General features: G+C 40.9%; 1 protein-coding gene and 7 non-coding genes across 8 annotated transcripts in view; all 8 read right to left on the bottom strand.

The window, feature by feature from the left end:
* LOC137999443 (VWFA and cache domain-containing protein 1-like) overlaps nt 1-3,244 on the bottom strand; it is a 4,293-nt gene extending 1,049 nt beyond the window's left edge. The window contains exons 1-7 of the mRNA XM_068845220.1: nt 3,214-3,244; nt 2,886-3,044; nt 2,558-2,711; nt 1,923-2,117; nt 1,309-1,652; nt 434-784; nt 1-35 (exon numbers count right to left, since the gene is read on the bottom strand). The exon at nt 1-35 is cut by the window's left edge and continues 49 nt beyond it. Coding sequence (XP_068701321.1) covers nt 1-35; nt 434-784; nt 1,309-1,652; nt 1,923-2,117; nt 2,558-2,711; nt 2,886-3,044; nt 3,214-3,244 — 1,269 coding nt within the window. The remainder of the gene's footprint in view (nt 36-433; nt 785-1,308; nt 1,653-1,922; nt 2,118-2,557; nt 2,712-2,885; nt 3,045-3,213) is intronic.
* A 6,845-nt stretch (nt 3,245-10,089) lies between these two features.
* Nucleotides 10,090-10,161, bottom strand: Trnat-ggu (transfer RNA threonine (anticodon GGU)). Its single transcript has one exon. It is a non-coding gene; the product is annotated as a tRNA-Thr (tRNA).
* A 307-nt stretch (nt 10,162-10,468) lies between these two features.
* On the bottom strand, nt 10,469-10,540 carry Trnat-ggu (transfer RNA threonine (anticodon GGU)). Its single transcript has one exon. It is a non-coding gene; the product is annotated as a tRNA-Thr (tRNA).
* A 307-nt stretch (nt 10,541-10,847) lies between these two features.
* Nucleotides 10,848-10,919, bottom strand: Trnat-ggu (transfer RNA threonine (anticodon GGU)). Its single transcript has one exon. It is a non-coding gene; the product is annotated as a tRNA-Thr (tRNA).
* A 307-nt stretch (nt 10,920-11,226) lies between these two features.
* Trnat-ggu (transfer RNA threonine (anticodon GGU)) lies at nt 11,227-11,298 on the bottom strand. The gene has a single exon. It is a non-coding gene; the product is annotated as a tRNA-Thr (tRNA).
* A 306-nt stretch (nt 11,299-11,604) lies between these two features.
* On the bottom strand, nt 11,605-11,676 carry Trnat-ggu (transfer RNA threonine (anticodon GGU)). The gene has a single exon. It is a non-coding gene; the product is annotated as a tRNA-Thr (tRNA).
* Nucleotides 11,677-11,983: 307 nt separating this feature from the next.
* Trnat-ggu (transfer RNA threonine (anticodon GGU)) lies at nt 11,984-12,055 on the bottom strand. Its single transcript has one exon. It is a non-coding gene; the product is annotated as a tRNA-Thr (tRNA).
* Nucleotides 12,056-12,362: 307 nt separating this feature from the next.
* On the bottom strand, nt 12,363-12,434 carry Trnat-ggu (transfer RNA threonine (anticodon GGU)). The gene has a single exon. It is a non-coding gene; the product is annotated as a tRNA-Thr (tRNA).
* Between the last annotated feature and the right edge of the window lie 66 nt (nt 12,435-12,500).

Genomic DNA, 12,500 nt, shown 5'->3' with positions numbered 1-12,500 from the left:
AGGGGCATCACGGCTCCTTTCAGGAGCTCTTGTGCCTGAAGAAATAGATAAAGCAATATCCTTTTATTTACACTGAACAATCAAGTCAGTGGATTTCACCTGACAAGAGAATTCCTATCACTAATGGCAATTTCGACTGATCCAGAACCACATGTCTCGTAAAATTTTACTTGTAGAAATTATCACTCGATATGATAGATTTACTTTCGTAATGATGACCTCTTCGCTACTTTAACTGGATCACACCCAGTAAAAATACATATTTTGTTCTAATTTACATTACATGCTGAAGAATTTACGGTAAGATTATAAGAAAAGCCCCCAATTCTTTCATAAAAGAAGGTGACCTCAAAGCCCCTGAGTGAGTCGTTGCATCCGATAACAGAACTGCTTCTTATACAAATTGACCAGGAAGAAATTCAATGCAACCTACCTTCCTTGCCACCATAACAGGTGTTGATATCAGCGCAGTATCTGTTGCAAAGTGAAGTGTCGTTTTCGTCTCTAACGCACCAATAGCAACCCACTACCCCGTCACATGACCCTGAATCTGTCTTCTCGTTGCATTTTGGGTCAAAGCATTTCTCTAAGCCACTTACGGAAGGATCATTGACTTGCTCAGATGGAACGACTGTTGCGGGCACAGGAAAAATAGAAGTGCTTCGAAGGAAGGAAAAGGCAAAAAGACAACGTTTTTCAGCGAAGTTATGTTTACTTGTGTAAACTATATTTTTAGAGCTGTACCCGCACCAATTGGTGGCTTGCAAGCATTCCCGGGAGATTCAAATAACAAAGACCGACGGTAGCGACCTCGTTGAATGACAGGATCAAGAAAACTTTGTTTTTTTTTCTTTTATGATCAACTATGCAACATAACGGCGATGATGACGGTTCCGAACGATTCTTAAACACATCACATACCCAGTCCACATTAACTGCCATTACTTCCCCTTCCAATGACACATGGCAACTCTGAGCTTCAAAAGCTAATAGTATCTTACACTGATGTAAATCATAAATATGAAAAGAAAAAAACAGATAAACCTAAAAACCTTATATCAAAGACGAAACTTTTCAAACTGGTTCAATAAATGGTTTTGTTTCTGGAGACCTTTGTAAGATGAATTTACCGCAGTTTAAAATTCATTGGTTAGGGTTCTAAACTTAGACTCGCTTGTTATTGACAGGTGCAGTGCAAAAGAGTGTTATCTTAGCTTTTCTTACTTGCTTGCTTGCCATTAAAATTCATTGTGCTGCAAAACGTATCGTGGGCCGCGTCGACAAGGTCACCAAAATTATTCACTTTCTTACCTAAAAATGCATTAGTTCCCACCACACCAGAGAGCTGGTACTTCTTGCAACGGACTCCACTGTCCAACGTATTTACGCCTTGTAATGGAATCTTAAGCTCGTAAAAGTTCTGTAGTTTGATTTTCTCCAAATTGCGGCATTCTTCTTTCACCAGATAACCTTTCTGTAGCAGATCTTCGGCAACTTCTTTTTCTTTTTCGGTGATGTGGACATATTCCAGTGTTTTGACGGTTATATCAGGCACAAGGAAATCATGGTGCATGATTAGAAATCCAGCTGCATCCAGAACGAAACAGTCGAAGTTGTTTACTTTACATTTTGGATATGTATCTGTCAGGAGTCTGAAAACATTTCACCAATTAATAGGATAAACACCCTGTGAGGGATGCTAGTCAATGTGTTATCGCCGGCATTTTACCAGGTTATGAACCAAAAGTGACATAATAATGATAATGATCACGATCACGATCGCAATCACGATCACGATCACGATCACGATCCCCATCCCGACAATAGTAAAAATAATGACCTGAAAAAAACTACATTTGAAATTTCATTGACCTATCACTGTATATGGTCATGTTCCGATAGAAGGTTAGCCTATGTTTCACACTCTTTTTTGGAAGTATGATAAAGGAAAGTCCGCACCCATAACGGCAATAACTTTGTCATTTGTTGTGTGCTGGCTGTTTGTCTCACCACGGTAAATAGTGTGGGCAGCGGTTATCACCACTCCTGCACCAAAGGCGTCTATGTAAGGGGTGGAAAGAGCAACGAGTCCCTTGTTGCTTAGCGCGGTGTGGTACCTAAACAACAAGATTTGTACGTGAAATAAAAATTCATATCTTACATTTTTACTTATATAACGGATCGGCATTATACTAACTGTTCAGAAATAATAACCCACATGGTGAGAGCTTTTTTACTTTGATTTTTAAACCAACCAAAGGACCCGAAAACCAAACTAGGCGCCTCTCCATATGAGCCCAGTCAACCGAGCTTGTTTTCCACTGCTGTCTTCGTAAAATTTTCGATTTGATCATATGATAAGCCGGGCTCGGTAACTTTCCCATATAAACACTCCAGCCTGGGTGAACGGGACGAAACTTTTTTGACAAAATAGCTTCGCTTTCAAATCACTAAAATGGCATAATTTTTGACTCCCGGAAACGGAGCAAGCCGGGTTACCCGGTTCATATGAAAATTGTGTATTATTTCGCTGGCACTTCGCAGGCAGATACTTTACCATGGTCTTTTCCTTGGGTCGTACGATTTCGCCAGCGATGTTCCTGGCGTCATTCTGAACACGCCATTGGCAGTACCAATATATCTCCAAACCAGATACTTCGTGTAATCCATCTTTTCGCGAAACCAGATATCTTCGACCTTTCGGGTGGCTATAATAGGCCATTTCCGAATTCATGTCTACCTTATCTTGAAAGCGAGTCTAAGTGCGAAGTTTTTGTGATGGTAATTAGTTCTACTTTACATCTGAATGAAAACTAATTTTCATAACAAAAACTTCACACTTAGACTCGCTTTCAAGAGGAGGCAGACATGAACTCGGAAATGGCCTATTGTGTCCCGAATGCCCTCTTTAAAGCCGGGGTTTGGCGACCTTGTACTTGTCATAAATCTTCTATAAGCTTCTACTTCAGGGACTGTCTCGTCTAAACCGAGGTAGGTATATGGATCTTTAAACGCTTCTGCCCCAAACTTCACCACATTCGAATCTGTAATAGAAATTTCTAAATACTGAAGAGAATTCTCTTTAAACTACAAATCTAAAGAGGTGGGAGTAGCTTAATGCATAAGGGTGTGTCGTTCGAGACTAGTACTAACGCTAATGATTTAATCACTACAATATGAAGATTCTAAACTTACAGTAGCCCTAAGAAAAACCGCTGAGATGGGAAGAGAAAAGTATCCGCATGCAGCACTATCCAAGACAATACTTACATGGATGATATCATTAACAGTACTGAGGACCTACCAACAGCGCAAAAAATTGACAGCGATATTGAGAATTTGATTAACAAGGGTGGATTCCAAGTCAAGGGCTGGATATTTTCAGATGATCCTATAAATCAAGACAAAACAGCCATACCTAGCGCGCCAAATACATCGACAGAGGAAGTCCTCGGAGTAACCTGGAATCCAGTCAAGGATTACTTATGTTTTGAAGTTAAATTAAACTTTTCACGTAAGGAACACAAGTTGCGCATCGAAACAGATTTAAAGACTAATCCGCAACCCTACGTAATTCCAGAAAAGCTAACGAAACGCATTATTCCTTCACAAGTTAACAGCATCTACGATCCGCTCGGATTAGCAGGAACTTTCACAGCGAGAGCGAAAATAATGGTGCGTCAGATATGGGCAAGCGACATCAAGATGAATTGGGACGATCCTATTCCGGAGGAGAATAAGCGAGATTGGATAATGTTCTTCAAAGATCTTCTTAAGATGGACAATGTCAAATTTAAGAGATGCATGAAGCCACGTAATACAGTCGGAGATCCAATATTGATTATCTTTAGCGGTGGATCCAGCCAAGCCTTCGGCGCTTGTGCTTACGTAAGATGGGAACTCAAAAGTGGCCTGTTTAAAAGTAGCCTGATTCTGTCCGGGAACCGCCTTGCCCCGATTAAGATGTCTATTGATTGCATAGAGCTGTGCGGAGCAATAATTAACAAACGACTAAAAGTGCTCGTACAACAGCAGAGCAGATATCATTTCCAGAGGTTCTACCATATCGTTGATTCGCAAATAGTGCATGCTATGATTTAAAGTGTATATGAAGCAAAAAATTTTTTTGCATCTTTTATTAGGTTTGTGTGTATAGATTACGAGAAGAAATGGTTCATAGATATGGTTTCAACACATTTTGCCGCGACACGCATAGGGGAAATTCAAGAAGACACTGATCCTAAAGATTGGCACTTGGTCGAGAGCGAGTATAACATTGCCGATTGGTTAACGAGAGGCAAAAAGCCGAGAGAGCTTGGTTTTGGTAGTATACGTAGTTGGCAGGATGGACCCACATTCCTTAACTAACCCGAGAGTGAATGGCCAATAAGTCGTAATTACGCTGAACAACAATTACCGGACATAATGAAAACCGTAAAAATTGCGAATGCAGTTATAAAGGACGATATAGTAACCAGAAGTAACATAAATAATTATTTCGACTATAAGAGATTGCTACGAGTGACAGCGGGAGTTTATTCGATGTATCACACAGATCCGAAACCTACATTCTTTAATTTGACAAGGGAATTCACTGCAGAAGGTCTCATGAAGGATGAAGAGCTGTGGATCAAAGAAGCTCAGAGGAACATGGATGAGGAATTCAAGACAGGAAAATACAAACGTCTATGTCCTCGTCTACGTGAAGATGGAATAGATGTCGTAGGAGGTTGTGCCACCAAGGTGGATGGAAATGAGTTAAAACAAAAGCGAAGTCATATGGTTACCTTACGAGCATTGCTTCTCCCGTCTATTCGCAGAATGTCCATAAAAGGGGAAATTACAGAGTCTCAACAACTGCCAATAAAATTCGCTCCACATTCTCTGGGATTACAAACAGTTACTTAAGATGACGAAATCAATCAAACACAACTGTATAATATGCAGAAAGTTCGATACAAAACTAAGTGAGCAAGTAATAGACGAACTTCCAGAGGAGAGACTGAAGCCTTCTCCAGCCTGGCATTGCACAGCTATTGACTTGTTTGGTCCCTTCAAAATTAAAGATGAAGTAAACAATGAACGACAGGAAAAGCGTACGGAGTAATCTTCAACGGCTTAGGAACACGAGCCGTGTATCTAAATCTCGCAGCGGATTACAGCACTGGTGTTGAGAAGATTCGTTTCATTAGGAGGTTATCCATCCAAACTTTACTCCAATAACGGATTTCAGCTAATGAAGAATTGAAGAGTGTTACCAAAGGATCACACTGGGAAGAATTAAAAGCATTCGGAACCATAGAATGTTTCCAGTGGGAATTCACAACAGCTGATGCTCCCTGGCAAAACGGGGTTTCGGAGGCTCTTGTAAAACCAGTCAAACGAGCTATTACCGAAGCCATTCATGAAAGCATTCTGACCTTTTCAGAACAACAGACAGTTTTATTTCAGATCGCAAATTTGATTAGTGAGAGACCCATCGGCAGACATCCAACATCACCTGACGATGGAACATATTTATGTCCCAACGACCTTTTATTAGGAAGATCAACTGCCAGAGTGCCCAGTGGAACTTTCAAAATTATATCCAACCCACATCATCGATTTTCATTCATTCAAGGCATCGTTAACAACTTTTGGACAAAATGGACAAGAGATTACTTTCCCAGCCTTACTATTAGACAAAAATGGCACACTGCACAACGCAATATGATTGTTGGAGACTCCATGCAAACCGTCCAAATCAGGGCACAGTGGAAACTTGGTAGAGTGTCAAAAATTTACCCAGGGAAAGACGACAAAGTTCCTAAGGTAGAGGTGCAGTACAAGAATTCCCTTGCCAGGTGAAGCTGTGACTAAATACGATGGGAGAGGTTATATCACTGTTGAACGAACTGTCTACCGACTTACCGTATTACTGCCAGAAGAGGACAATAGAGAAAAATCAAACTGATCGATTGTTGACTCTGCTCATTAACTCAAAATCTGTAATTTGTTTTGAGCGGGGGAGTGTGTCGTTCGAGACTAACGCTTATGATTTAATCACTGTAATATGAAGATTCTAAACTTATAATGGTTTACGTCACAGTAGCTCGTTACTGAGATTATGAACATTTTCGTTGAAAGCGGAAGCAGATCGAGAAGCCACAGGATTTCGAACGCATTCCTCCTCACGTGCGCTACTTAATAAAATGGAATTGTGGTAAGCCTTTGTTTGAAACCGATGGTGTTAAAGGACCGTGAACAACGAAACAAAGGGGGCTTATTAGCGACGAGAAGGACTTACTTCAAATCAGGCATTAATCAATCGTTAAAGCAGAATGCGATAAACAAACGATACATAATAAAACATAAAACTATGACACGAGCCTCAATTTTGGTCGCAGTTACGTCAGATTTGTTCTTGTATAATGTTACGAAATTGCGATGCGACTAACATCCCATCCATTGAGGAATATAAATACTCCTAGTCGCTTCACGCTTCAGAAATCGCGATAAGCTCCGGCTTGATGGGTCCTTCGTAATTTTTTTTACAAATTGGGGAGGGTCAAACCTGTTTTATTCTCAACCCGGAGAGGGTAATAGTTTTTTATGGCAAGGAAAAAATTACTCCATGTCGCTTCTATTTTGTATATACAAGCAAAGCTACCAGTCGAGATTAATCTAAATTATTTACAGGTGTCGAAAATTTACTTATCAAAAAACTATATTCTCCCAACTAACATAATTGTCTCTCTCTACCCGTGCCTGCTTTCGCCCATATTTTGATGTTTCCTCGCGGGGTTCTGGTATAAAATCAGTCTCCGGTGAGGAGACTTGAACCGACAACTCAATCTACTACATCACTTTGCTATTCAGTTTCGACCTCGGAAAGTGATGAGGTCACTTGTTGCCTCACATTTCTTAGCGGTGGCTGCCGAGGTTGTTGACGCTCCATTGAATTGTACAGCAAGCTGCCAATGTGCGCTTTGATCATTGCGACCTTTTCAGCTTTCTTCCCTTTAAAGGTGATCTTGTGATGGGAAAAGTACAAGGATAGCTCGTCCACCCTCAAGGACGCCGGACAGCTTATCGGAGTTGTACAGTCCAGCCCAGTCAATGTCATTGTACTCCCGGTTCAGCCGTTCCATTCGCTCCCTTTCAGTCTCTTCTTTCTTCTTCTCCTTGCGCATTTTTATCTGGGCAAGGTGCTCAACATACTCTGCCACAAGCTTTTCGGGGACAATGTATTTATCTGAAAACTTTCTAATAGCCTCACTGTCCCCACGTCACTGACTAGTTCTCTTTCCTCAAACAATCGCCTAACCTGAGCTCGATATATCTACTGGGGTTTATAAACAGTGAGGCGACCATCGTGTCGAGATCGTTGTCTTCAAAACGTGATTCGTGTATGTGCTTCAAAGACAGTTATTCAGAATGAAGCGGATGTGTATTAGTTCTACGATGACGTTATCTCCCACGGTCGTTTCTTTTCCTGTTGTGCAAACAACAAAACACAACAATTGGAACTGACATTTCCTGTTGTAATGAGGACATGTAAACCTGCAGAAGAATTTAGTTTATGCCAAATCGAAAAAATGCTCCTGTAGTGTTTTAGTTGCATTTACTTGCGTTCATGTAGTACGTTTTTCAGGTGTAAATGGAATGTACATAATAACCCGGCATAATTGAGTTCTTGCAGTTCTTGCATCAAGATTGCTAAATCGTAATTGCTAATCAGCCGCCAGTAAAACCACTCGAAACTGAAGATTGAAAACATCGCTTGACCAAAAATTCTAGTAATCTCCTCTTATCTTTTTTTCCCTTTTACACAACGATTTTAGTATATCGCCTTTTAATTGTTCGTATGGCCAATGCCGGTTGGAGCTTAATTAATGAAACTTTTCAGGGTTTTTGTTTTGTTTTGCTTTGTTTTATTTCAAGAAGATACCATGTAGTTTAAGTTAGTTTTAATATGAAAATACAATGTGCCAGGACATCTTATGAAATCAAATTGAGTCCAATATTGTTCAAGATGACAAACTACATGCTCACGCGTGTCAGTCCGCGGGAACACGGAAAATAGTTCGGAGATTCCGAGTGTGACGAGGTCCTATTCGAAACGGTGGCTAGGTAATTAGTTTTATTAGGTAGCTAGCCACCGGTAATTAGGATTTTTAATTATAAAAATGACATCATTATATCAATGGGAATATATTGTTTAAGTCAGTTCGAATTTAGACTTGAACTGAACGCGTGCATGCAGAACGTACTTTTTTTCTTTCGGATTCCAAACTTCTGAACTAATCGTGGGTTGTCTTCAATTTAAGTGTGGAAAACTTAACATGCAATAGTATCTCGATTTAACCTTTGAGATACCCAGTAGTAATAGCAGAGCATTTTTATTCAGAGAATTGGAATTATAGCGAAAGGTGGGTTTGACAACCAGCCACCGCTGGGACCACAAAAATCCGGAAATTTTGGTTTGAATGTAAATGATAAGCCTATTTTGGTCTTTCCAAACGGAAAATTTCCGGAGAAATCGGGATTTCTTGAAAGGTAGTCCAAAATTACCATACGGAGCTAATGGACGGAAAGTGTTTAGTTTTGCTCTAATATTCTCTTTTGTGCGGGACACTGAAAAACGCAGACTGCAGACTGTGCAGACCGTCTGTAAAATGAAAATTCGGTTAGCCTGAATTAGGCCTAAATAACATTCGGTTAGCCTAATTAGCCCTAAATAACATTCAGGTTAGGGTTAGGGTTAGGGTTAGGGTTTACGGTTAGCTCTCAATAATAGTGAGGATAACGCCATATTTTACCCCTGGTCTGCTCGTTCTGCACAGTCTGCAGTCTGCGTTTTGGCGTGACCGCTTTTGTGCTGAGACAGTCGATCTCAGGGAGTTCGGTCGTTTCGATAAAAAGTCCTTTCGATACAAGTCGAATCGATACAAATTGAAGTCGTTTCGAGACATCATCAAAGTCGATTCGATACACGTAGAAAGTCGATTCAATTCAACTCAATCTTTATGTTCTCAACCGTTTAGTGGTCTGCCGACCGGCGCAAAAACTCGAATCCCGGTAAGCCCATGAAGATGCTTCTAGGCGCCCACAGTTATGCAAAAACTTTCAACGCCAGCTTCTTTTAAGGGACTGGACAATCTACGAGCATTGCGAGTCTCGCATTTAAGTCTAAGCACCCATCTCAAATAGCGCTGATGATATACAGTATTTAAGTATAAGCACCCTTTAGAACGGTCAGCTTTCAATAACTGTGTGACTTGCATGTTGACTCGCATGGCTCGCCATGTTGGCTCGCCTGACACTCGCAAGGCTCGCTCGCTCGCACATTGTCCTCACTCTTTTTTTGACCATATGAAAATTTGTGATCTGTCGTCGTACTAAATATTTAATTCAGCAAAGCATGCTTTAAACGCTGCTAGCCTACCTTCAATACTTATTTATTATGGAAATCTAAAGGCATATTGTTATCAACTTACAATTAATCTAAAAGCATTGATCGGACACGTTACGTATACAAAAAAATATATTTATTGCTCACAACTAAATCGTTAACTTTAACTACTGATTTTAAAATATTAACTGAGTGATACTACTAATATATTTTACTTAATACATATCATATAGGTACGAGTTGTCCGAATGACGCCCGCCCCTTGAACAACCAAAAAGTGCTGCCTCCATTTCTCTTTTAAAATATATATTGAAAGCATTTCTCCTTAGTTGATTCTCCTATATATAGACATTATTTGTATATCTATTTTGCTGCTCTTGTATGTTTCTTTATGTTTAGTGTGTCTTGTTCTGCTTCCTTTTTTATCTTCCTTGCCAGGAATAAGTTTTTGTGTAATTAATGTTAATGTCATTCCTTTCACTATTATATATATAGGTTTGCTTTATAATTTAAAATTGCCTGATGAGTGTGGTACTTGTACCATGCGAAACAGTTCTGTAGCATTAAACGATGGTTACTCGTGAAACCTAAACTTATATATATATATATATATATATATATATATATATATATATATATATATAGTAGTGTAGGATGGGAACAGAAATCGATACAACAAAGGAAATGAGTGAAAATGTGTTCAGCCGGGAATCGAACCCGGGTCTCCTGGTTACCGGTCAGATGCCTTACCACTCGGCCACTGAACCAACCCCGCCATCCAGCCGAATTGGAAGGACCTTTAAATGGCAAGCTCTGAGGAGAATCGCACATTTTCTGCAGTGAGGATCGCGTCACTATGCTCAAGTTGATCAGCGATTCACAGTAAATTTCCCCCTATATATGAAATGATTGTGTAAGTTTGAGCGGGGAAATAACAACAACTAACTGCCTCATTTACCTTTGGATCACCAACCTATTCCCTTCAGAAGGCGATTCACAGTGATTTCTGACAAGTATTAATTAGTAGTGTAGGATGGGAACAGAAATCGATACAACAAAGGAAATGAGTGAAAATGTGTTCAGCCGGGAATCGAACCCGGGTCTCCTGGTTACCGGTCAGATGCCTTACCACTCGGCCACTGAACCAACCCCGCCATCCAGCCGAATTGGAAGGACCTTTAAATGGCAAGCTCTGAGGAGAATCGCACATTTTCTGCAGTGAGGATCGCGTCACTATGCTCAAGTTGATCAGCGATTCACAGTAAATTTCCCCCTATATATGAAATGATTGTGTAAGTTTGAGCGGGGAAATAACAACAACTAACTGCCTCATTTACCTTTGGATCACCAACCTATTCCCTTCAGAAGGCGATTCACAGTGATTTCTGACAAGTATTAATTAGTAGTGTAGGATGGGAACAGAAATCGATACAACAAAGGAAATGAGTGAAAATGTGTTCAGCCGGGAATCGAACCCGGGTCTCCTGGTTACCGGTCAGATGCCTTACCACTCGGCCACTGAACCAACCCCGCCATCCAGCCGAATTGGAAGGACCTTTAAATGGCAAGCTCTGAGGAGAATCGCACATTTTCTGCAGTGAGGATCGCGTCACTATGCTCAAGTTGATCAGCGATTCACAGTAAATTTCCCCCTATATATGAAATGATTGTGTAAGTTTGAGCGGGGAAATAACAACAACTAACTGCCTCATTTACCTTTGGATCACCAACCTATTCCCTTCAGAAGGCGATTCACAGTGATTTCTGACAAGTATTAATTAGTAGTGTAGGATGGGAACAGAAATCGATACAACAAAGGAAATGAGTGAAAATGTGTTCAGCCGGGAATCGAACCCGGGTCTCCTGGTTACCGGTCAGATGCCTTACCACTCGGCCACTGAACCAACCCCGCCATCCAGCCGAATTGGAAGGACCTTTAAATGGCAAGCTCTGAGGAGAATCGCACATTTTCTGCAGTGAGGATCGCGTCACTATGCTCAAGTTGATCAGCGATTCACAGTAAATTTCCCCTATGTATGAAATGATTGTGTAAGTTTGAGCGGGGAAATAACAACAACTAACTGCCTCATTTACCTTTGGATCACCAACCTATTCCCTTCAGAAGGCGATTCACAGTGATTTCTGACAAGTATTAATTAGTAGTGTAGGATGGGAACAGAAATCGATACAACAAAGGAAATGAGTGAAAATGTGTTCAGCCGGGAATCGAACCCGGGTCTCCTGGTTACCGGTCAGATGCCTTACCACTCGGCCACTGAACCAACCCCGCCATCCAGCCGAATTGGAAGGACCTTTAAATGGCAAGCTCTGAGGAGAATCGCACATTTTCTGCAGTGAGGATCGCGTCACTATGCTCAAGTTGATCAGCGATTCACAGTAAATTTCCCCCTATATATGAAATGATTGTGTAAGTTTGAGCGGGGAAATAACAACAACTAACTGCCTCATTTACCTTTGGATCACCAACCTATTCCCTTCAGAAGGCGATTCACAGTGATTTCTGACAAGTATTAATTAGTAGTGTAGGATGGGAACAGAAATCGATACAACAAAGGAAATGAGTGAAAATGTGTTCAGCCGGGAATCGAACCCGGGTCTCCTGGTTACCGGTCAGATGCCTTACCACTCGGCCACTGAACCAACCCCGCCATCCAGCCGAATTGGAAGGACCTTTAAATGGCAAGCTCTGAGGAGAATCGCACATTTTCTGCAGTGAGGATCGCGTCACTATGCTCAAGTTGATCAGCGATTCACAGTAAATTTCCCCCTATATATGAAATGATTGTGTAAGTTTGAGCGGGGAAATAACAACAACTAACTGCCTCATTTACCTTTGGATCACCAACCTATTCCCTTCAGAAGGCGATTCACAGTGATTTCTGACAAGTATTAATTAGTAGTGTAGGATGGGAACAGAAATCGATACAACAAAGGAAATGAGTGAAAATGTGTTCAGCCGGGAATCGAACCCGGGTCTCCTGGTTACCGGTCAGATGCCTTACCACTCGGCCACTGAACCAACCCCGCCATCCAGCCGAATTGGAAGGACCTTTAAATGGCAAGCTCTGAGGAGAATCGCACATTT

This window comes from Montipora foliosa, chromosome 4 (assembly GCF_036669935.1).
Source record: "Montipora foliosa isolate CH-2021 chromosome 4, ASM3666993v2, whole genome shotgun sequence".
Lineage (NCBI taxonomy): Eukaryota > Metazoa > Cnidaria > Anthozoa > Scleractinia > Acroporidae > Montipora > Montipora foliosa.
This window is presented reverse-complemented; position numbering and strand designations above follow the sequence as displayed.